This window comes from Ostrinia furnacalis, unplaced genomic scaffold (genome assembly GCF_004193835.3).
Source record: "Ostrinia furnacalis isolate ACB-3 unplaced genomic scaffold, ASM419383v2 OfSCF1803, whole genome shotgun sequence".
NCBI classification, from domain to species: domain Eukaryota; kingdom Metazoa; phylum Arthropoda; class Insecta; order Lepidoptera; family Crambidae; genus Ostrinia; species Ostrinia furnacalis.
In genome coordinates this window covers 19,015-41,497 of record NW_021132042.1, presented here as the reverse complement: position 1 = coordinate 41,497, position 22,483 = coordinate 19,015, and the positions used below count along the sequence as shown (strand labels likewise).

General features: G+C 38.1%; 2 protein-coding genes across 2 annotated transcripts; one reads left to right on the top strand and one right to left on the bottom strand.

The window, feature by feature from the left end:
- Positions 1–1,741: 1,741 nt before the first annotated feature.
- On the top strand, positions 1,742–6,735 carry LOC114353742 (uncharacterized protein K02A2.6-like). The gene is made up of 2 exons (XM_028305836.1): positions 1,742–6,097; positions 6,376–6,735. The coding sequence occupies exons 1-2, from the start codon at positions 1,913–1,915 to the stop codon at positions 6,733–6,735; spliced, it is 4,545 nt and encodes a 1,514-aa protein (XP_028161637.1). The 5' UTR covers positions 1,742–1,912.
- Positions 6,736–20,640: 13,905 nt separating this feature from the next.
- Positions 20,641–21,509, bottom strand: LOC114353753 (polyadenylate-binding protein 1-B-like). The gene has a single exon (XM_028305851.1). It carries the CDS (start codon positions 21,453–21,455, stop codon positions 20,733–20,735), a length of 723 nt encoding a protein of 240 aa, XP_028161652.1. The 5' UTR covers positions 21,456–21,509; the 3' UTR covers positions 20,641–20,732.
- Positions 21,510–22,483: the final 974 nt, after the last annotated feature.

Sequence of the window (22,483 nt, the reverse complement as noted above, 5' to 3'; positions counted from 1 at the left end):
ATGTTTGCTGATTTTACTGAGTGAGTACCTGGTTATTTTAATGATTTTGACCCAGACCGTGGGCAGGCCTCCCTCTAGGTGGACCGACGATCTGGTGAAGTTCGCGGGATGTGCCTGGATGCGAGCGGCGCAGGACCGGTCTTTGTGGAAATCCTTGGGGGAGGCCTTTGTCCAGCAGTGGACGTCTTTCGGCTGAAACTAACGAACGAACGAACGACCCAGACTATAAAAATATTTTTTTCAAGAAAACACGTCTCGAAACTTATAATGTGACTCGGGATAAGCGCCCAGTAAAACATTAATTATGTCAAAACATAGAATACACACACAGTCATCATTATGTAGTAAGTATAGATATCTACCTAGTAACTATAATAATGTCACAAGGCTTGTTTTATTCTGATTAAACAATGTTATAAAAGTTTCACTAAAATCTTTTTCAGTAGCTTTTGCGTGAAAGAGTAACAAACATTCATCCACCCATCCCTAGTAGGAAGGATAGTACTAGTAGGATTCACCATCATCATCATCATCATCATCATCATCATCATCATCATCATCATCATTTCAGCCACAGGACGTCCACTGCTCAACATAGGCCTCCCCCAATGATTTCCATAATGACCGGTTGGTAGCAGCCTGCATCCAGCCCCTTCTTGCTACCTTTATGAGGTCGTCGGTCCACCTTGTGAGTGGACGTCCTACACTGCGCTTTCCAGTACGTGGCCTCCACTCCCGAGCCTTGCTGCACCAATTGGCCGTCAGTTCTGTGTACTATGTTCTCTGCTCTAGTAAGATTAATTTTCTTTATGTTTTGTACCATGTGCTCAACGTGCTAAAATATGCAAAAAGTAATTGCGCTTTAGCATTTATTTCTCTCGTCACTCGCTTCAGTCTCCCCGTTGTTCTCTAACAAGAGTGTGCACTGTGCATAAAAGAAATTTTACAATTTTAAAAGCAGCTTGAAGCGGATTTACCTAATTGTATGCGGTTGTATCCAGCCCAGTAACGCGCTGCAAAAATATAATTTCATTGTAATTTAAACCTTGTGTTGTTGCATTGAAATAAATTACGTAGTGTCACTGTTGGCTTGAATAGTCTGGAAAAATTCGTAATAATACTGCTTTTCATAAACTTTCAGAATTTTAGATATAGTCATTTGACTCATGTATTATAAAATTTTTAACTAGTAAAAATTCCTTAGAAGAAAATATTAAAAGTGACTTTAGATGAAGTAGGTAATTGCTTGTTTCTGAAATATATTGTGGTAACGACGGACAACTACGGAACCCTACACTGCGCGTGGCACGACACGTAGGTAGCAAAATTTTTACCTTATTTGTAACAGTCGTATTAAAAATGTTTTTAAAGCCAAACAGTTATATGAAATAAATATCACATATTTTAGTTAATGTTGACATGAGTCAGCTAACCTATTCTTGCAACATAATGAATCGAGCAATATTTTAATTTCAATTCCAAAAAGTACATTCATCGGTCACATCATCACATGTGTGGTCATATCACTATTTTCCTGTCACAATCACTCCATATAAGCCGTCGATAGCGAAATTGCTGGTTAGTCAGTGTATCAGTGCGGACGACCATGATGTTCCGACTTCTATTCGTGAACCTTCTGCTAGCGACCGTCGTGTACGGTAACCTGTGTAAATTGTTCGGTGACCATTCTGAAGATAAACATGTAACCATTGCTGGAAGAGCTCTACACCGATGTATGTATATGTGGGTATACCAAAGTGGGTATACCAATAAAAACTATCCAACGGATATAAATGTAAAGGTGTCGCGACCGTTGACTCAGTAATAAACCAGCTTGAGTTCGTATCGGTTGTTTTACTTGCTGCTCGTAAACATATCACTGGCGACGATCTACCCACGACGCGTTTCTAAAATGGCGTACATCGGAAATATTTCTGTGTTTGATTATAAAAGTCAAGATTGGCAGATTTTCTACAGCCGATTGGTTCAATTTATAGAATTGAACGATATCAACGAAACGAAACAGAGAGCGGTTTTACTCACTCATTTGTCCGATGAATCGTACCGATTGACAAAAAACTTATTTCACCCGCAAAAGTTGGAAGAGACATCGTTTAAGGACTTGGTCAAGAAACTAAACGATCATTTTACTCCAAAGAGATCAACATTTGCGGACAGAGCGAAGTTTTACGAAGCCACCAGGTCAGAGATGGAAAGCGCTGAAGAATGGGGCGCGCGACTCAGGGGACTTGCTGTGCATTGTGAATTCGGTACAGAGTTGGACGTGGTACTGAGAGATAGATTCGTACTCGGTTTGAATGCGGGCCCCGAACGAGACAGGCTGTTTGAACAGGACTCCAGCACCCTGACGTTTGCCAAGGCTCTGGAGATTGCTCAGCAGGCAGCGTGTGCGCGGGCGGCGCGGGCCGCCAGCGGTGGCCTCCACGGCGTCGTGAAGCAGGAACCGGTGTATCGAGTCAGTGAAAATCACAGATCAACCAAGGCGACTCAGCAGGAGACGTCTCATGAAAAATCTGATCATGTGTATTGCTCAGTGTGTGGTTTAAAAAATCATGTGTCATCAAAGTGCCGTTTTAAAGGTTATCGGTGTAATAATTGTGGCCAAAAAGGGCATTTAAGGAAGGTTTGCCGTGCTGAAAAGAGTGAGAAGTTAAGGTTAAATAACATAGAAAGCGATTGTAAGGAATGTGAAGTCTTTAACCTTAGGTATGTAAATTATGAACCTATAAAACTTGATATACTCGTAAATAATTTAAAATTATGCATGGAACTTGATTCAGGATCTGGTACTAGTGTTATCTCTGAAAAATTATATTTGAAATATTTTCCGCAGGTTAAATTGCATAAAAGTGACCTAACAATGTGTTTGTACAACAGCCACAAAATCACGCCCCTTGGATACTTTATAGCTCAAGTGTCGTTTAAAAATAAAATCAATGATCTAAAATTTTATATTGTGAAAAATGGCGGACCACCGCTATTGGGCCGTGATTTCATGGCGTTGTTCAATATAGGTTTCACTACTTGTAATCATTATACATATAAAAATGACGGCGGCGCTGAGAACGACGTACAGCAATTATTAAACCAGTTCCCAGGTCTTTGGAAAGATGCATTAGGGTGTTTTAATAAATTCAAGGTAGAATTACATGTAAAGGAAAATTCTGTTCCAAAATTTTTCAAACCGCGTTCTATACCTTTCGCCCTAAAAGACAAAGTAGATGAGGAACTAACTAGGCTTGTCAAATTAGGTGTATTAGTGCCTGTTCGTTTTTCAGAATATGCCACACCAATAGTACCGGTCCTAAAGGAAAACGGCAAGGTGAAAATAGCTGGTGATTATTCTTGTACTTTAAATAAAGATTTAAAAATTGATAAATACCCCTTACCACGTATTGAAGAAGTTTTTGCCAAAATTGGGGGTGGACAACATTACTCAAAAATCGATTTAAGTAATGCTTACAATCAATTTTTATTAAGCGATTCGTCTCAAGAGCTAACAACTATTAATACACCGAAAGGCCTTTTTAAATATACTCGGTTAGTGTACGGTCTCGCTAATGCACCAGCTATTTTTCAGCGCGCAATGGAAACCTTGCTGTCCGGCATAGATGGAGTTTCGTGTTGGTTAGACGATGTCTGTTGTACCGGGCCAGATAGGAAAACCCACATGTCACGTCTAAAAGAAGTATTAGAACGACTGCATGAAGCCGGGTTAAGACTGCAAAAAGAAAAGTGCGCGTTTTTTCAAGACAGTGTCACATACTTGGGTTACGTTATAGATAAAAGCGGCCTTAAAACATGCCCGAGTAAAGTCGAAGCCATAATAAAATCTCCAGCGCCCACTAATGTTTTAGGCATAAAACGATTTCTCGGCGTGGTAAACTATTATCGCAACTTTATTCCGAATGCGTCATCAGTGTTAGAACCGTTGCATGAGTTACTCCGTAGCGGTGTGGCGTGGGAGTGGGGGCCGCGCCAGGCGGCGGCGTTCGAGCGCGTGAAGCGAGAGCTGGGCTCCGCGCGCGTGCTGGCGCACTTCGAGCCGCGCGCGCCGCTCACGCTGGCCGTGGACGCGGGCCCGGCCGGGCTCGGCGCCGTGCTGGCGCACCAGCTGCCGGACGGCACGGAGAGGCCCATCGCATTCGCGTCTAGGTCGTTGGGGGCTAGCGAAAAAAACTATAGCCAAATCCAAAAAGAAGCTACGGCCATAATATTTGGTGTGAAACATTTTCACCAGTATTTGTATGGTAGGCAGGATCCATTCATATTAAAAACGGACCACAGACCGTTGCTTTCAATTTTTGGTAATAAAAACGGAATATCTGTTACGTCTGCTTCTCGGTTGCAGCGTTACGCACTCATACTTTCTGCTTATAACTATACAGTGAAATATATATCTAGCGAAAACAATTTAATTGCTGATTATTTCTCTCGCGCACCGTTACCTATTCCAAATAATGTTGAACAGGAAGAGGAAGGCGTGAACGGTTATTGTTATTTGAAATTTTTAGATGCAAACGTAAAACCGGTTTCTTTTGTAGATATTAGGGAAGCCATACATAACGACAAAATTGTTCAAACGGTATTTAGGTATATGAGGCACGGTTGGCCTAGGAAAATTACATGTAAAAATATATTGCCATATTTTCAATGTAAATCAGATTTAGAAGAGATCGATGGCTGTCTTTTTCGAGGGCACAGAGTTGTAATACCTACAGTATTTCGAAAACGTATGTTAGAGGAACTGCACTCGGCTCATTTCGGAGTCGTTAAAACTAAAAGCACAGCGCGAAGTAGAATGTGGTGGCCCGGCATCGACGGCGACATCGAGCAGTGGGTGGGCGCATGCGCGCGCTGCGCCGCCGTGCGCAGCGACCCGCCGCGCGCGCCGCCCGCGGCCTGGCCGCGCGCCGCCGGGCCCTGGCGCCGGTTACACATCGATTACATGTCCGTAGGGCGAAACGTATACCTAATCGTAATAGACGCATTTAGTAAATGGCTAGAATGTATCCACATGAATAATTGTGGCACGTCTTCCAGCGCGCTAATTCGTAATTTGAAATATTTGTTTTCCCGTTACGGAATACCACATTTAATAGTATCAGATAACGATCCCAAAATATGTTCAACTGAATTTCAGGCGTTTTGTAGTAATAATGGCATAAAATATTTGACATCTCCTATCTATCACCCTTGTAGCAATGGCCAAGCGGAAAATTCCGTAAAAACTTGCAAAAAAATGTTAAAATGCATTTTAGATAATAATAATTTAACTCAATTAGCGGTACAAGAAAAATTATGGGGGTTTCTTTTTGATTATCGCAATACTGTGCATTGCTCAACCGGTTTCACGCCTGCAAAGCTTATGATGGGCAGGGACTTAAAATCAAGATTAGACCTAATTTTTTCTGAAAATAATTATGAAAGATCAGAGTTACAAAACAATGATTTGCCAAATAATAGATGTTTTAATATTGGTGACACCGTCTGGGCAAAGTGGTATGTTGCACGTAAATCAAAATGGTCCCCAGGAACTATTACTAAAGTGTTGGGTAACAGAATGTTTGAGATTAAGTTTAAGCAATATAATGTCACACATAAACGCCATCTTGACCAAATAATGAAATTTAAGGGAAATAATATTGTAGAACCGGACAATAACTATGAGGAACAAAATGATTATCATTTTGACCAACAGTCATCGCCTTCAACTCACGACGAGATGACGTCGTCGGGGCCGGCGGCGGACGAGCCTCCCGCGGTCGCGAGCCCGGGCGGCCCGGCCGCCGCCTCCGCGCCCGGCGGCGCCCCGGTCGCGCCTGCTGCGCCCGCACAAACGTTTGCTACCGTCGTGGGGGAAGGTGGTGAATGTGAGGATGATGATGAATTTGTCGAAGCACAAGATATTGATACGTTCAATGATGCTGATTGTAATGAGTTAGAGCGGCCTATCCCTTCTGCTAGTTCAAATAGTAGTAACTCCGTACCGCAGACGCATAATGCTCCAAACAGTGATGAAAATATAGAAGTTGATAGGCCTCTCGAACAGCGGTCGAGAAGACCACGAAAAATTGTAGATTATAAGAAGTACTTTTAGATTAATATTGTGTAAATTAGATACAGTACTAATTGTTATTTTATTTGTCACCAGGGTCTCTAATTAATGTTGGAGGGATGATGTATATGTGGGTATACCAAAGTGGGTATACCAATAAAAACTATCCAACGGATATAAATGTAAAGGTGTCGCGACCGTTGACTCAGTAATAAACCAGCTTGAGTTCGTATCGGTTGTTTTACTTGCTGCTCGTAAACATATCATTATGCCATCCTTCTGGGGATCGCAAACAGCAACAACAGTACAAATATTACATCCAGCCGTACGTTTATTACTCACAACAATACCCGTACTACCCACAGCAGTACCCGTACTACCAGCAGTCGTACCCAAATTACCAGCAGACGTACCCAAAATACCAGCAGTCGTACCCAAATTACCAGCAGGCGTACCCAAATTACCAGCAGGCGTACCCAAACTACCAGCAGGCGTACCCAAATTACCATCATTACCCGAACGAACAGCAGTTGAATGAGTATTACCGGAAGCTGTTGCAGCAAAATCAGATTCATCAGCAGCAGTCTTCGAATGGACAGCAAAACCAAATCTCCACCACCACGGAAATCCCAACCACCTCGGAGATCAATCATTAGAATAATCATCGTGTCTCAAAATCTACATAATATTCTCCATGGTGATTCAGCATCATCACGTGGCCACTGAAACTCCTGTGAAGTTTAATCACCCACCAAACTCAATTATAACAAAATTGAAGGCATCCTCATGAGAATAAGTGAGATGAAAACAATGTAAAATGGTATCAGAGGAAAATACAAACCAATCTTAATGAAGCGGAGAATTTATAGGCCTTACAACTTTCTCTACCAGCTAACATCTTTCTACCAGGATAAAAGTTGAAGAAGTCCTAAGCTGGGCTGTCTTAGAGTGGGTCAGGTGATCATAATACCAGGATTGAAGAAACCACTGGTGGTGGCCAGCCATCGAGCAATGTCATTCTTCATTTTTGATAATAATAATTAATATTTTGTTCATTTTTTAGAGGCTATTTTTGTAATGTAGTTTTTTTGTCTTATTTCATTAAAATATTTTAGTTATTTTTAATAAATATTCAGCATAAAATTACTCTCTTATTTTACCTTAAATCTTAAATCAAATAAAACAACACACTACACAGGTAGTAGGTACACATTATCGGTAATTAGTTTCACTATGGTTTGCCTAGGAACGCATACATAATATTGAACATTATATGTATTATTTTTATACTTAGGTAATTTATAAATGCGAAAGTGTAGTTGTTATCTTTATATGTCTGTTTTCATTATTAACCTTGTGACATTATTATTGCTGAACCGCTTTAGATGGGTAAAGAGATAGTTTTAGTCTTCGGAAAGGATATTTTATGTTAAAGCTTTTATCCCAGAAGTCATACTTTAGAGCAGTCTTTCCCAAAGTGGGCGATAACGCCCCCTTGTGGGCGCTGCAGGCTTAAAGGGGGGTGGTAAGAGACCCAGACAAAAAGTCGGGACGTTGTGTAGAGGCTTGGGAGGCGTCATCTACTAGGAGGACTCTTAGACATCGACTGAGCTCGACTCTTGACTACAAAAATGGGGGGCGCTAAAAAATAATTTATTCTCAAAGTGGGCAGTAGACTAAATAAGTTTGGGAGCCACTGTTTAGAGGGTAAAGCACACAATCTTTTGTAGTATCTTTGTACATGCTAACTCTTTTTCAGTCCTAAGAAAAGATATACCAAGATCCTTGATTAACGTTCACTTAAAAATGCATAAGGGTCCACCAGCAAAATCACCTCCTAGTCCAAAAAAAGCATAACACCATTCATACCTACCACTTTTGTCTGCACAAAATCCGAGCTCGGAGCGTTCGTTAAAAAATATAAAATTAATGTTAAAAAAAACTCCCTTTGTTATGGGTTTGCATAGTGATGTTACTTATTAAGGCATTGCTGAAATATCTATGGTATAACCTATACCACTTTCTGATTTAAAGTCACTGATAGCTTGATTGGAATTTATCTGTCGGACGAATTGCAACTCTTGGTATCCCAGCTCTCAGATACATCTGTGTTACTAAATAAAAAGTTACTTTCTAGGCAACTAGTACACTCGTAGAACAAACTTTTCCAACTATCAATTTTTCATGTAACTCACGAGAACGTAGGACACGGCGAAAATCATATCCTCGAAGAAAACATCGGTCCAAGGCCATGGAGATCCTCGAGCTAGATGCCATAGACTTGCTATCACTAGGCGGTGTGATGTGAATACAAACTTACATGTTAAAAGGAATGATGTGTTCCACTTGGCACCGGATAGCCCTTTTACGAAATCCATGATAAAAAACTATTCTGGGTTTTGTCTCAAAATTAAATTAGGTTTCTCTACATTTATCTAAGTCGGTTCTGTGGTTTAGGCGTAAACATCCAATCTTTCTTCATAAACTTTTATAATAATTTAGGAAAGGATAGTATGTTTCAACAAACTTACCCTAATAACTTCGAAAACCGCCTAATTAATAGATACAAGCCTGGCGAACTGTTAATATAATATATACTGGCGATCACAATAGATCGCCACCGGTCGTGGTGATACTAGCGTGACAATAAAATCTGTGCTAGGCCTCCATTTAACTAGATAGCGCCTCAAGAAGTATCAAGGAGATTGTTTAAAATAAACAAGTGAAAACCTAAAGCTCATAGCGGATCAAACCGTTCACTTTCTCCCGATTCCAGTCATAAGTTTGATGGATTCACACACCATACATCCCGCTTGCGATGAATCACTACCGCCCATAAATATGGCATGTGGCAATTCATCAAGGAATCTATCCCTTATATTATATGCATCGGTTTTGCCCCACAACATTTTCTGATTGAAGAATATACGTAGTAAAACCGACTCCAAAAAATATCACTAAAAAGTAGAAACTTGGCAGGTTGGCAAGTCGGTGAAAAGTTTGTATTTACTTGTAATAATTTATCAGTCCCAATATTGACATTATCACAAACTTAAAAATAAAAATAATTTTGAACAGACTGGTTGGTATTATTATTATTATTTATACTTATGTGTATCACGATGAGTCTTCTAATGCCATCGGTTTTTTAATGATATTCACGGGCCTGAACCAAGTGAATACCAATTCAATATAACTTAAATATAAAAATGTATTATATTTCACCACCAGCTCTCTAACACTGTCTTACCAGATTACAATCCAGCCATATCATGCACATAAAAACCATTCTTATTCCATAGCTTTTAAGGTGGTATGTTGCTCATCCTTTGAATCCACATTAGCAGGACTAAGTCTAATCCTGAGTTAACCCGCACTTCGTTAAGTGGCCGAGATAACGGCGTGTTTGCGAGTTGGGGTCGTGTGGACCGCGCGCTAATAACACAGGCCTCCATATAGCATAGTAAGAGAGATAGCAGAACATCTTCATAGTTCTTTATTATTTTGGACACAAAGAAGCAACTTGTGTCAGCGTTATACTTATTATACATAGTAACACCCAGATCCGTCACAGAAATTAAAATTCATCATTTCATTTTCTGCCCAGCCAGGAATCGAACCCGGGTCCTCTCGGCATAGTAGTCCGTTACGAACCACTACACCAAACGACCGACAACCGGTGACTTTTTTTTTATCCACAACGAGGAACCTCTTGAAGACTATAACATAATGATAGAACATACAAGTCTGAAGCACATCTAATGACGTTTGAAGTAAAAAAAACACCCTCCCGTGGTATTCCATACCTCAGGCACTTTCTCAGTTAAGTGCTAGACTTTAAGTACCTACTATACACGAACTTGTAAATATTTTTGTAAACCATCTAATCATTGGCACCATCAGGTAGTTTTCTTTCTTACATGCGTGCAATGTGCATGTGTCCAAAGTCGTAACGTAGTTTAAATATTTCCTATACTATGTAATATCTGGTTGCGGTCCCTTAGACTAACTAAGACAGTCTTGGGCTGTCGTGTCTCGATAATAACTCGAGCATTGACGGGTTAACCGAAGCCACCGCCTTGAGATGACTTTCGTATTGTTTAGGCTGGTGTTCCCTGAGATGTATGATATACTGGTATATCAAATCTATTGCCAGTTCAGGATTAACAAAAATCTAAGGCTGAGTGGCACCACCTAACTTTAACGGTAACTAAGACCGACCGAACAGATAACCGGTGCGTTTTGTATGGAGTTTGACAGATTTTTTACATTTGTCAAAGTTAGAGTAAGATGGTGCAACTCAGCCTAAATCATTAGCTATTTTTCTGATTAAAAGTTTTCATCTAAATCGGATCAGTGGTTATTGATTCCCTATACATAACTTTTACTCCTCTTTTTACCCCGTAAAGGATGATTTCTGGGATAAAGGCTTTAACATAAAATATCCTTTCCCAAGACTCAAACTATCTCTTTACCCATCTAAAGCAGTTCAGCAGTTTAAGACAGACAGATAAAGATAACAACTACACTTTCGCATTTATAATATTAAGTATAAAAATAAATATAAATAAATAAATATAAATAAATAAACCTTTATTGTCACCATAACAAAAAAATACAACTTTAACACAGCTTAACAATTAAAAATAAGGTGACAAGGGCATCCGGCTCAGCGTAAGCTGTACGGCACTAGGTCCATGCAGCGCTGGTTTTCAGCCGGTGCCAGTTTCCTGCACAGTAATACAGCGTACATAGGTAGGTGCAGTGATATAAAAAAGAGGAACAAGATTAAAATAAAAAACCACACATTTTTCATCACCAGTCACTTAGCCTCTCCCACACCGTCACACCGTCAAACAAAATCAAAAACAAAGGAAGAATAATAAATACAATGTTCAATATCATGTATGCCTTAATTCTCTAAGGCCTTCTTAGGAAAACCATAGTGAGACTAATTACCGACAATGTGTGTACCTACTACCTGTGTAGTGTGTTGTTTTATTTGGTTAAAGGTAAAATAAGAGAGTAATTGTATGCTAAATATTTATTAAAAATAACTAAAATATGTTAGTGAAATAAGATTAAAAAAAACTACATTACAAAAATAGCCTCTAAAAAATGAACAAAATATTATTATTATCAAAAATGAAGAATGACATTGCTCGATGGCTGGCCACCACCAATGGTTTCTTCGATCCTGGTATTACGAGTATGTCACCTGACCCACTCTAAAACAGCCCAGCTTAGAACTTCTTAAACTTTTATCCTGGTAGATAAAAATGTTAACCGGTAGAGCAAGTTGTAAGGTTTATAAATTCTCCGCTCCAGTATGATTGGTTTAAGTATTTTCCTCTGATACCATTTTACATAGTTTTCATCTCACCTATTCTCATGAAGATGCCTTCAATTTTCTTGTAATTGAGTGTGGTGGGCGATCAATAGTCTTCACAGGAGTTTCAGTGGCCAACGTGATGATGCCGAATCACCATGGAGAATGTTATGTAGATGTTGAAACACGATGATTATTCTAATGATAGTGCTTGATCTCCGAGGCGCCTTTATACCCATTACTGTTTTGGTTTTGCTGTCCATACGAAGACTGCTGCTGATGAATCTGATTTTGCTGCAACAGCTGCTGGTAATACTCATTCAGCTGCTGTTCGTTCGGGTACTGCTGGTAATTTGGGTACGCCTGCTGGTAATTTGGGTACGCCTGCTGGTAGTACGGGTACTGCTGTGGGTAGTACGGGTATTGTTGTGGGTAATTAACGTACGGCTGGGTGTAATATTGGTTCTGTTGTTGCTGTTTGCGATTCTCAGAAGGATGGCATAATCGGTGTAGAGCTCTTCCAACAAAGGTTATATGGTCATCTTCAGAATGGTCACCGAACAAATTACACAGGTTACCGTACACGACGGTCGCTAGCAGAAGGTTCACGAATAGAAGTCGGAACATCATGGTCGTTCGCACTGATACACTGACTAACCAGCAATTTCGCCAACGACGACTTATATGGAGTGATTGTTACAGGAAAATAGTGATGTGACCGACTAATGTGATCGAATTGTAATTAAAATATTACTCGATTCATTATGTTGCAAGAATAGGTAGCTGACTCAGGTCAACATTTACTAAAATATAACGTGGTGTTTATTTATAATATTAGTAGGATTGAGTAACTTACCACCAATGTGTCTTGTTCTGTAGGAGAGGCTAAGAATAATGTTTGATCTGATTTCAATATTTTTCTAAATTAATTTATATTTTCAATTTTATCAATCGATTGATAATAGCAATATTATCAAATTGTGGGTTTACCCATCACTATTTTATGTGGCAACTTTTTATCTGAGGGGTTATCATCAGTTTTTTTATAAATATTAAAATATTTCACGTCGTAAAATTATCTGCACCAGTCACTTCGCTGATACACGTGTAAATCTGAAAGCTTAAAATTAAATAATAAATAAATATTTATTTTAATTACATTGGGATCATATTGGTTTAGGTTATAAGACCTCTGGACAAAATACGTTATTTTGTTTTTTATTTAATGCATTTCAGTGGATGGTTTTAAAACAATTCATAACAATTCATTCATATAGCTGTATATTTGTCATAGTCAAAGGTCGATATGCAGTCTCTTCGCGGAATGACTGGTCTATCCTAGGTTTGACCAAGGCCTTCAGGCAAACCCCGAAGTAAATTCTTATTTCGGCCTTTGACTAAGTCAAACCTAGAAGTGCCTAAACGGTTCAGTCAAACGTCGAAACTAAAATAATCTGTTTCGGGCTTTGCCTAGTCAATCCTAGAAACGACTGACAGACTCGGTCAGAAGCAGCCATGTGTGAGTTGGACTCGCTCACAAAGGGTTCCGTGCGACTCTTTTGTTGTATGGGAGCCCCCTTAAATATTTATTTTATTATAATTTTATGATTTATTTTTAAAATGCAACTAAAATTATGTGAATATTTCAAGGGTTCACCTGTTTACGTTTTAATTAATATCAAGTAAAAAACTGCAACAGGTCAGGTTTGCTGTATGGGAGCCCCCCTTAAATATTTAAGTATTTTATTGAAATATTTATTTTTTAAGTGAATGATTCATGAGATACGAGCCTGGTGACAGACAACATTTAGCGAAGTCATAATAATAGGGTCTAAATTTTTTATCCTTTAAGGTAACAGAACTCTAAAAATTAGTAATTAATCAAGATCGATCTAGAAACACTGACAACCAACCTCAGTACTGTATAAGTTTAGTTACTTGTACCTTCACCTAAAGAGATAGCTGCGCGTGCGCGTGAAAACCGACCGTCGTAACGCCTATGCAAGATCAGAATTAAGTATAGTTTAGTTTAAAGTCTTAATTGAGGTTTGACTAGTCAAACCCCGATTTCATTAAATTGAGTTTCGACCTTTGCCTGACCAAATTAGTTACTCCTAGGTTTGACTAACATTATTTAGTCAAAGGCCGAAATGTTTGGGCTTTGACTAAGACTTCTAGTCAGACCTGAGGATTGACTAGTCAAACCTAGGAGTGCCGGAACATCGAGGTTTGACTATAACATATTAATTTTAAAACAAAGTTTTTAGATAATCGCCCTAGAGCAAGTTTTTCTATATTTTACGGTCTGTGTTGAATTTTGAACTCGTTTATTTTCGATTTTGAACAAATTTTAGTAGATAAAAAAAACTGAATTTCTAGGATGTTGGGTAAATATACATTATTTTTTGTAACAATATCTCAACTTATTACATTCAAGTTATATTTGAAAGAAAGAAAGAAAGAAAAAACATTTATTTGGTACTAAGAAATAAAAACAATAAGTACCTACCTACAAATGATGTGCAAGCGTGATGTAAAAACGATAAGCATGATGGGATGACATATGTATTTAGGTTATTTAAACAAAATAGGTTTTTCCAAGATACTTACTCGTATCTAAAAAGCCGTTACATATTACGTAAAAAATATGACATAAATAAATAATAGCTTTATTTTTAAGAAGTAGTCCAGACATAACATTTTCAGCGGCTTCTGCACTAACAGGGCGATAACTTGTAACCCTGGACAATCCCAGAGTTGTATAGTCGACACCAAATCTAAATATATAAAAGGAGAAACTGACTGACTGACTGACATATCAACGCACAGCCTAAACGGCTAAACGTAGCTTAGGTACCGTAGAGGTGCACTAAGAAAGGAATTCCCGAAATTCCCACGGGAACGGGCCCCTAAGGGTGTAAAACGGGATCCACGCGTACGAAGTCGCGGGCGGCCGCTAGTCAATAATATAGCAATAGACAGATTTATGTTCATTTTCATATCAACATCTTTTTATTTCTATTATTATTAATTTGTGTTAGATTACATTTAATTAGTTGTTTATTGTGTGTACAATTTGGTGCCAAATAAAAAAATGTTCTTTCTCTCTTTCATACATACCTACATACACTTACCATCAGGTGATCGGTCTGCTCGTTTGCCTCCTCAAACATAAAAAAAAGTTAAGTTTATCTTTTGATAACTTACATCCAGGCAAACTAATTTTTGGCTTGACTGTACATATTATCAGAAGTTGGCTACATAATAAATAACATTCCTCACTTTGAATCAGTGATTGGAAACAAAATGCGTCGGCCGGTAGTCTTCGTTTTTTTACTCGCGGCAGTCGCGGTGAGCACAGTTCGCGCTTGTTTGTGTACAGGTCATAAAGAATCTGACCATTTGACGTATACAGGAAGGTTTTTACATCGATTATTCTGCCAGTCTGAGTATCAAAACCTTCCAGCACAGCGAAACCAACAGATTGTATTCCCACCTCCGCAAAACTTTCCTGAACAGCCTGTATATATACACGTACCACATCCAGGTTTGTATAACGGGCCGTATCCACAATCATTTCCACCACAACATCCCTACTTTGTTCCTATGTTCCCACCACAGCAGCCTCTACCACCACCATTTATGCCTCAATATATTCCGAGGCCACCGCCCATCCCGCCATATGGGCATCATAAGCAGCCTATACCAGTAAATCCTCAGTCTCGACCACCTTTCTACCGCCCAAGTTACACAACATCTACACAAGCGCCAAGTAATCTAGAAGACGATATATACTGCGATAGAGCGGCCATCTTCGAAGACTTGGCCAGCTTCTGCTGCAACCGGACCTCAGCATACACGCTTCTTGAAGGTAGTGACATGAAGTACATCGTCCGGATACCTCTGCCACGGTACAAGGATCCCTCTATAAAGGTGGAGACGCGTTACCGAGTGGTGATGATCACCGCGTCGACTAAAACTGGTTTTACGCACCGGGAGTTATTGGTCGCGCCGACTTTTGTCAAAAGTAGCGATTACAAATGGCGGCTGTCAAACGAGTCACTGTTCATAGAGTTTCAAATCAAGGATAATGGTGCGTCCCTGTACAGTGTAGCTGTAGTAATGTAGTGCGTTTATTGTGTTTCTTGTAATGTACATTATTATGTGCCCCGTTCACCATCTCTGAGTAACATGCAAGTAGGCTACTCGTTGCTCTGAGTTGCACCACCTAAACGGTAACTGACGATAATCGGTGCTTTTTGTATGGAGTTTGACAGATTTTTGACGTTTGTCAAAGTTAAAGTAAGATGATGCAACTCATGCAACCCAGCCTAAAAGTGGCACTGTCAAGACTTAAAATACTTCTTACTTTTACTTGCCAAATAGTGTTAAGGAAATAACTACTCAGAACTTTACTCGGAGATCGTGAAAGAGGCTCTAAGAACTATATGTCTACCTATGTACTTATTAAAGTGCCTTGATAAATAAATCAATACATTACATTGTTTTATCATTTTACCCGATTGTAATCAACGTAAACTTTCCCTATAATAGCTATACATTTGACTAAACATGATTATCACGTAATAATGTTTTAGGATATAATTGCATTAACTCTGATGCAGCCAGATAAATTACATTAATCCCAAAGTAAAATCAACCAAAGTTTTTTTTCGAATTTTAATATTTTTTCGCAAACAATAAACACTTTGTCTGAACACGAGTAAATTGCAGTGTCCAGAAGAAATAACAAGAAGCGGTCTACATTTAAGGAAATAGTCCTGGAGCTATACTTTTTTTTATTATATTTTTTAAAATTTGAATACCTAATTGCGCTGTAGGTAGTTGCATTTGAGTAGTAGAATCAATCCTTTTAGTTTGATCGTCTACCAATAGGTCACTTTGTATATTCCCCGTAAAGGATTTCAATTTAAGTTCCAGTTTAACTGTATAATCTATTAACCTACATTTCTTTTTTCGTCTTTATGCCAAATATTGGGAAAGGCATTGAAAACTAAATAATTAGTAAAAATAACAAAAAGCTTTAAAAAAGTAACTTGCAAGATTGTAAAGTAAATAAAAGCTTGTAAAAAAAAGCTCTATGTGCTAAAGTGGCGCCGCTCTGGTGACAAATAAATAACTGGGTATTTTTGTTGCCTGTCTCCTGTACTAAAGTTAGTAATAATATCTGCAGGGGGCCGAATAGTCAGCATTGTTCAGCGCACAATGGGACAGGCCCGGCAGGCCCGGCAGGCCCGCTAGGTTGCCTTGAGAACAATCTGAATCTATAAAGAAAAGAATCGCTTCGTTGTCTTTAGGGTGACTACGATTCGGCGGAAACTGAGTCTGTCCTATTCCCGCTTTTGCACTTGTGCTATTTTAGGGAGTAAAATCTTCATAATTATTAAACCTCTATTAACATTCTAACTGACCTATAAATAGGTACGCTGCGTCAGATAGAGCTTTTTTAAAGGACGCGAAAGTTTGGATTTCTGTATGTTTGTTACTCTTTCACGCAAAAACTACTGAACGGATTTTAATGAAACTTTACAGTATTATTGTTTATAACCCAGAATAACATTTAGGCTATTAATTATGACGATATGTGACAACAAACATCTTGACATCCATACTTTCGCATTTATAATATTAGTAGGATGTAAATTAATATGATATAAATTATCGTGTACATCATGTTACTCGTGTTAAATGCCTAAATTTTAAGGTAATCGTTACATTCGAGTAAGCGCTCTACAACTAACGTCACTGATATACCAATATATGTGGTCACCCTATTTGCGTATAGTAGATCTATAAATAATATTGTAAAGAAGTTGTGTTATTTTCCTAAAATGTTCTGGTTCTTCCAAATCTCTTTTTTTCCTGAGCTAGGTATTTGTTAGGCCTACATACTTCCCGAGATTTTTCCGATAATATCATACCTATATTATATTATGGACATTATTGTGTTTTACACTATACATAGGAGGAAAACAAACAACTATAATTAAAATGAAAGCAATGATTTATCGAACTTTGTAATTATAATAGTTTTAGAACAATACAGAGTACACTAAAATACCGTGCTAAAACTGAACTCTTCGGGACGAAGCACACTTAGCCAACCCGGATCCGGATCCCGGTAGCTAAAAAGAACTTTTATGCCTTGAGTCACATTTCAACCTCGACGTGGGGTCTAACGTTTAAAATCCTCCGAGTAATACAGTGTGAGTCACGTTAAAGTGTACATATGAAAATAGATGAAACTAGAACTATTTTTATCGACAAAAAAGAGGACAAAAATTTTTTGACATTTTTTTTTAATTTTTTATCGAATTTTTTTTCATCCAATTACTTATTGTAAAGAAAACGTAATAACTTTTAAACTAAGCGGTATATCCTGATAAAATAAAAACAGTAATAATGCTAAATAACAGGCAATACTAAAAAAAAACATAAAATACACAAAAAAGGCCAACAAATAATAAAAAATGATACTTTTTGAAAAAAATCTGCTTAAAAATTCGTGTTTTTTTGGTTATTTGATATTTTTTTCCAAAAAATGTCCCTATAACCGGTGGTTTTTATTACTTTGTATTATTCTCTATCGTATTACCTTCGTAAAACCAAAAATCGCATGTCTCTATCCCTATCACAACGTTTGCAATGATTGTTTGAACTAAGCCTCTCCGGGCGCGCCATTCAACGCTTCGTTAAGAACGAAACTGAAAATGGCTCTAGATTTGTAATTTTGATAAAGACAAGTTAGATTTCAAATAAAAACAAAAGATTTCGTAGTAAAATAAGCATTTTAGTTAAAATTAAAATTGTCTCTACCTGTAGCGGAGAATAATGTTGTGGCAGGCCTTTGTTCAAACGATCATAGCAAATGTTGTGATAGGGATAGAGACATGCAATTTTTGGTTTTACAAAGATAATATGACAGAAAATAATACAAAGTAATAAAAACTACCTGTTATAAGGGCATTTTTTTGAGAAATTTATCAAATAACCAAAAAAATACGAATTTTTAAGGAGATTTTTTTCAAAAAGTCTCATTTTTTATTATTTGTTGGCATTTTCTGGGTCTTTTATGTATTTTTTCAGTATTGCCTGTTATTTAGCATTATTACTGTTTTTATTTTATCAGGATATACAGCTTAGTTTAAAAGTTATTACGTTTTCTTTACAATAAGTAATTGGAAGAAAAAAAATTCTATAAAAAATTAAAAAAAAATCTCAAAAAATTTTTGACCTCTTTTTTGTCGATAAAAATAGGTCTAGTTTTATCTATTTTCATATGTACACTTTAACGTGACTCACACTGTATATTCGGCCACTTATTTAAGCTCCATTTGCTATGGTGCACCAGATTGGGCTGACAGAGCTACTATAGGAGCCGCTCGACGGAAACTACTCCAAAGTCAACGCCTTGCATTGATTTTTCTTTGCATAGCTTACAGAACTGTGAGCACGGAAGCTCTGCCAGTCCTGGCTGGCGTACTGCCGGTCGACTTAGAGGTACAAAAGCGTGCGGCTATGTACTTCGCATCAAGGGAAAATATAACCTCCGATTTCTTAAATAGCCGCGATCGTTCTAAAATAAGTCGATTATTTGATTCCCGAGAAGTCGTTGAAGAAGATTTACTTAATGAATGGCAAAAAAGATGGGATACGTCAGTCAAAGGACGTCACTTATATAAATTCTTCCCGAATGTACGCGAACGTTTAACTAGGCGATGGTTAGAAATCGACCATTACTCGTCGCAGTTCCTCACGGGACATGGCAACTTTAAACATAAACTTCACGAATTCAAACTAGTTCCGTCTCCTTTTTGCGAGTGTTCCACTGATGATGTCAGTCATGAGCAGTCTGCCCATCATATCTTGTGGGAGTGTGATCTTTGGAAACATGAACGTGATATAATGCTTAATTCAATACAAAATACATCTGTTTCCGCAATTTATTACACCGATCTTGTCGCGACAAGGAAAAATTTCCGTGCTTTTAAGCGATTTTGGGAAAAATATTATTGGCAGGTAGTTGCTAATTGCTCATAAGATAGGCCCCCTTAAATTAATTTATTGTCCGTGGTGCATAATCTTTTCATAAAGGTTTTAAGCCTTTGTTTGTCACCTGTCATCCGCTTTGCAATGGAGGGAATTCGAACCTTAAAAATTACTAATGATAACAACTATTTACAAAATAAAAAATACTAAAACTTATTAATCTTTCCTATAGAAATAAAAATTATTCTAATGAAAAACTTACGGGATCAGAAGCTGGTATCGAATGTGCTGTAACGCTGAAGTCAATTATTCTCATCGTTTTTTCTTTTTATGGGTATGAAGACCACCTGGGCAGAATATCCCACTGTGTGTATGTTTTCCATATTTTTCAGGAACGCCATGGTCATTTTTCAAACTGCTGCTGCGTTCTGAACGTGACATTATCGTGACGGTACTTCCGATGGCATAAAACTAGTATGACGTAAAGTAAGAAAATGTAAACTGAACGGCACATGATGACCTTCTTTCCTTGCACACTGCTAAAATGAGACTGGAGAGACTTGTAATTGATTTTAAAATAAATCTGAATGAAGTAGCTATAGTGTAAAATACCGAACACGTGCGTTGCTGATGCACTACTAGAATGACCGTTGCATTTTCTACGACACAAATGTATGGTTATCTCGTGTATAACTTTCCAATTAGACTAGTTGCCCGCGTGGCTATGTCTGCTTTCCTTTTTCAATTAATATGATTTATTTACCTAGTATTTATTTGTCTAATACCCGTAGCACAAGCTTTGCTTAGTTTGGGACTAGAAGCGCAGTGTAAAATGTCCAAGGATATTTATTATTATTTATTTATTAATAGGTACAGTTATTGTTGTGGCGGAGATTTGGGCTGACACTGTAGGTTTGTTGTCGACTTGACAAGATATGTACTTAAGCCTATTTGGAACTTTTCTGTCAGATAAACTGCAACTTTTGGTTTTATAGATCTCTGACAAATATATCGGGCAGAAAGGTAAAGTTACGGTCAAGTCTACAATTATTATCTATCAGGTAGCTATCAAAAACTTTATCAGGAACCTATGAAACTGGCCCTCAGCTGTATTAAATTGAGTTAAAAACAAAAAGAGGTCCAACCTAAGCTTGTATTTACAGAAAACTTATTATGAGTGCATTTCCTTAATGGGATACGAATAAATGAATGAAAGCCTGGACATAATGAATGTTTATTTATTAATTTGATACAAAACACAAAATACCCAGCTATAATGAAGTTCCTTCACAATAATCATTAAACTGTTATAATCTATATTTGTACCTTCAAAAAGTTTACATTTAAAGCCACACCATCGTATACCCATTTCACATGTTGAGGGTCCACAAACGTCGGTGCTATGACCAGCTCTTGGTAGCTTCCGTCATTACCAGACGCTGTGATGGACACCACCCGGTGCTTCATTCTCACCTGGATATCTTCCTTCTGAAACCCTTTGAGAGGCACATTGATGCGATAGCTGTCTCTACCAGTGGTTTCCCTTGTGGTATTATGGCAGTAATATTGAAGATCCTCATAGATATCGTTAAGGTCACAGTGTATCTGGTCGAAGGGATCAGGTTGAGGGGTAGTTGTCTTCACAGTAGTTGTGGTTGGCACCGTTGTCGAGCTGGTGGTAGCAGGTGTCGGTGTGGTGTGCCACGGATGAATGAACCCGTGAACTTGGTGGTACTCCCAGGTGTGAGGGAAGTTGTGATTATGATGGGGATGGTGGAAAGGATGATGATTGGGTGGAAAATTGTGCGGACCAGGAAAGCTTGGTGGGTGATGGAAACCATGATGGTGATGGAACTCAGGGGTGTGATGGAACCCAGGGGTGTGATGGAACCCAGGATTATGATGGAACTCAGGATTATGACGGAACCCATGGTTGTGATGGAAAGGGTGACCGTGGTGGCCGGAATGGCCATGATGACCCCAGTGACAGTACACTGGTAGAAGACACAGCAAGAACAGGAAAACTTGTTGAGGCATGGTGACTCGACTTGCTCACACTCGGTCGTATAACTGAGCAGGAACGTATAGACTTTGCCGTTTTATACGACAGCGATAACCGCTGCATTGTTTATGCTAAAAATACAGTCAATAATAAGACAACATTCACACATAAGCGGAGCTTACAGCGGAAATCAAAGCTGAAAGCATTGTCGATGCAAATATCTAGCTAGGCCCTTTAGAAATTGGAAAACAGATGACAAATTGTCTTATGACGTAAGTTTTAGCTTATTTCATGCCTTGCTGTGGTTGGAATCTGACACCATTGAGTGGTGATGAAAAAAATCTTAATCTGTCACATACAGTTTAGGTTTGATTTCTTTCCGCTTCCGCTAGTTTAGCTTCGCGCTCTAGATCAATAAATTGTATGATAATACTAAAATATCGTAGGAATCATCTTAAAAAATAATAAGTAAATAAAAGGCAATTTAGGAACTATTTCGCCTGAAACACAGTTTTAAAGCCCTCTAAAAAGCCTAGCCTAGCTTAGACTGAAAACACAATCAATACAGGGTGCTTATTGTCGGCCGTTTGGTGTAGTGGTTCAAAACGGACTACTATGCCGAGAAGTCCCGGGTTCGATTTCCGGGCAGAAATTGAAATGATGAATTTTAATTTTTGTGACGGGTCTGGGTGTTACTATGTATAATATGTATTTATTAACAAAAAAAAATAAGTATGTTTATATCCGCTGTCTAGTACCCATAGTACAAGCTTTGCTTTGTTTGGGACTAGAAGCGCAGTGTAAAAATGCCCAATGATATTATTAAGTACCTTACCTTACTACTTCGCATTATTTTAAATTAAAAAAAAAAACAAATTAGGCTTATACTGCTTGTACGCAGTAATTTATTACTATCTTTTGTAGGTAGGTATACTTAATATGTAGTTCATATGGAATTTACGTTTAGATAAAGAGGTTAAAAACAACCTATTTTAGTAAAATTATATCTTCGGGTTTACCGATGAGCGCATACCTAATTCTACAATAACAAAATAAATATTTC

What these genes read in the sequence shown, in the direction of transcription:
- LOC114353742 (XM_028305836.1), top strand. Translation starts at nt 1,913, where the DNA reads ATGGCGTACATCGGAAATATTTCTGTGTTTGATTATAAAAGTCAAGAT. An exon ending in CGAGAAGACCACGAAAAATT is followed by an intron (nt 6,098 to 6,375) that starts GTAGATTATAAG and finishes GATCGCAAACAG; the next exon opens with CAACAACAGTACAAATATTA.
- LOC114353753 (XM_028305851.1), bottom strand. Translation starts at nt 21,455, where the DNA reads ATGCCTCAACAAGTTTTCCTGTTCTTGCTGTGTCTTCTACCAGTGTAC.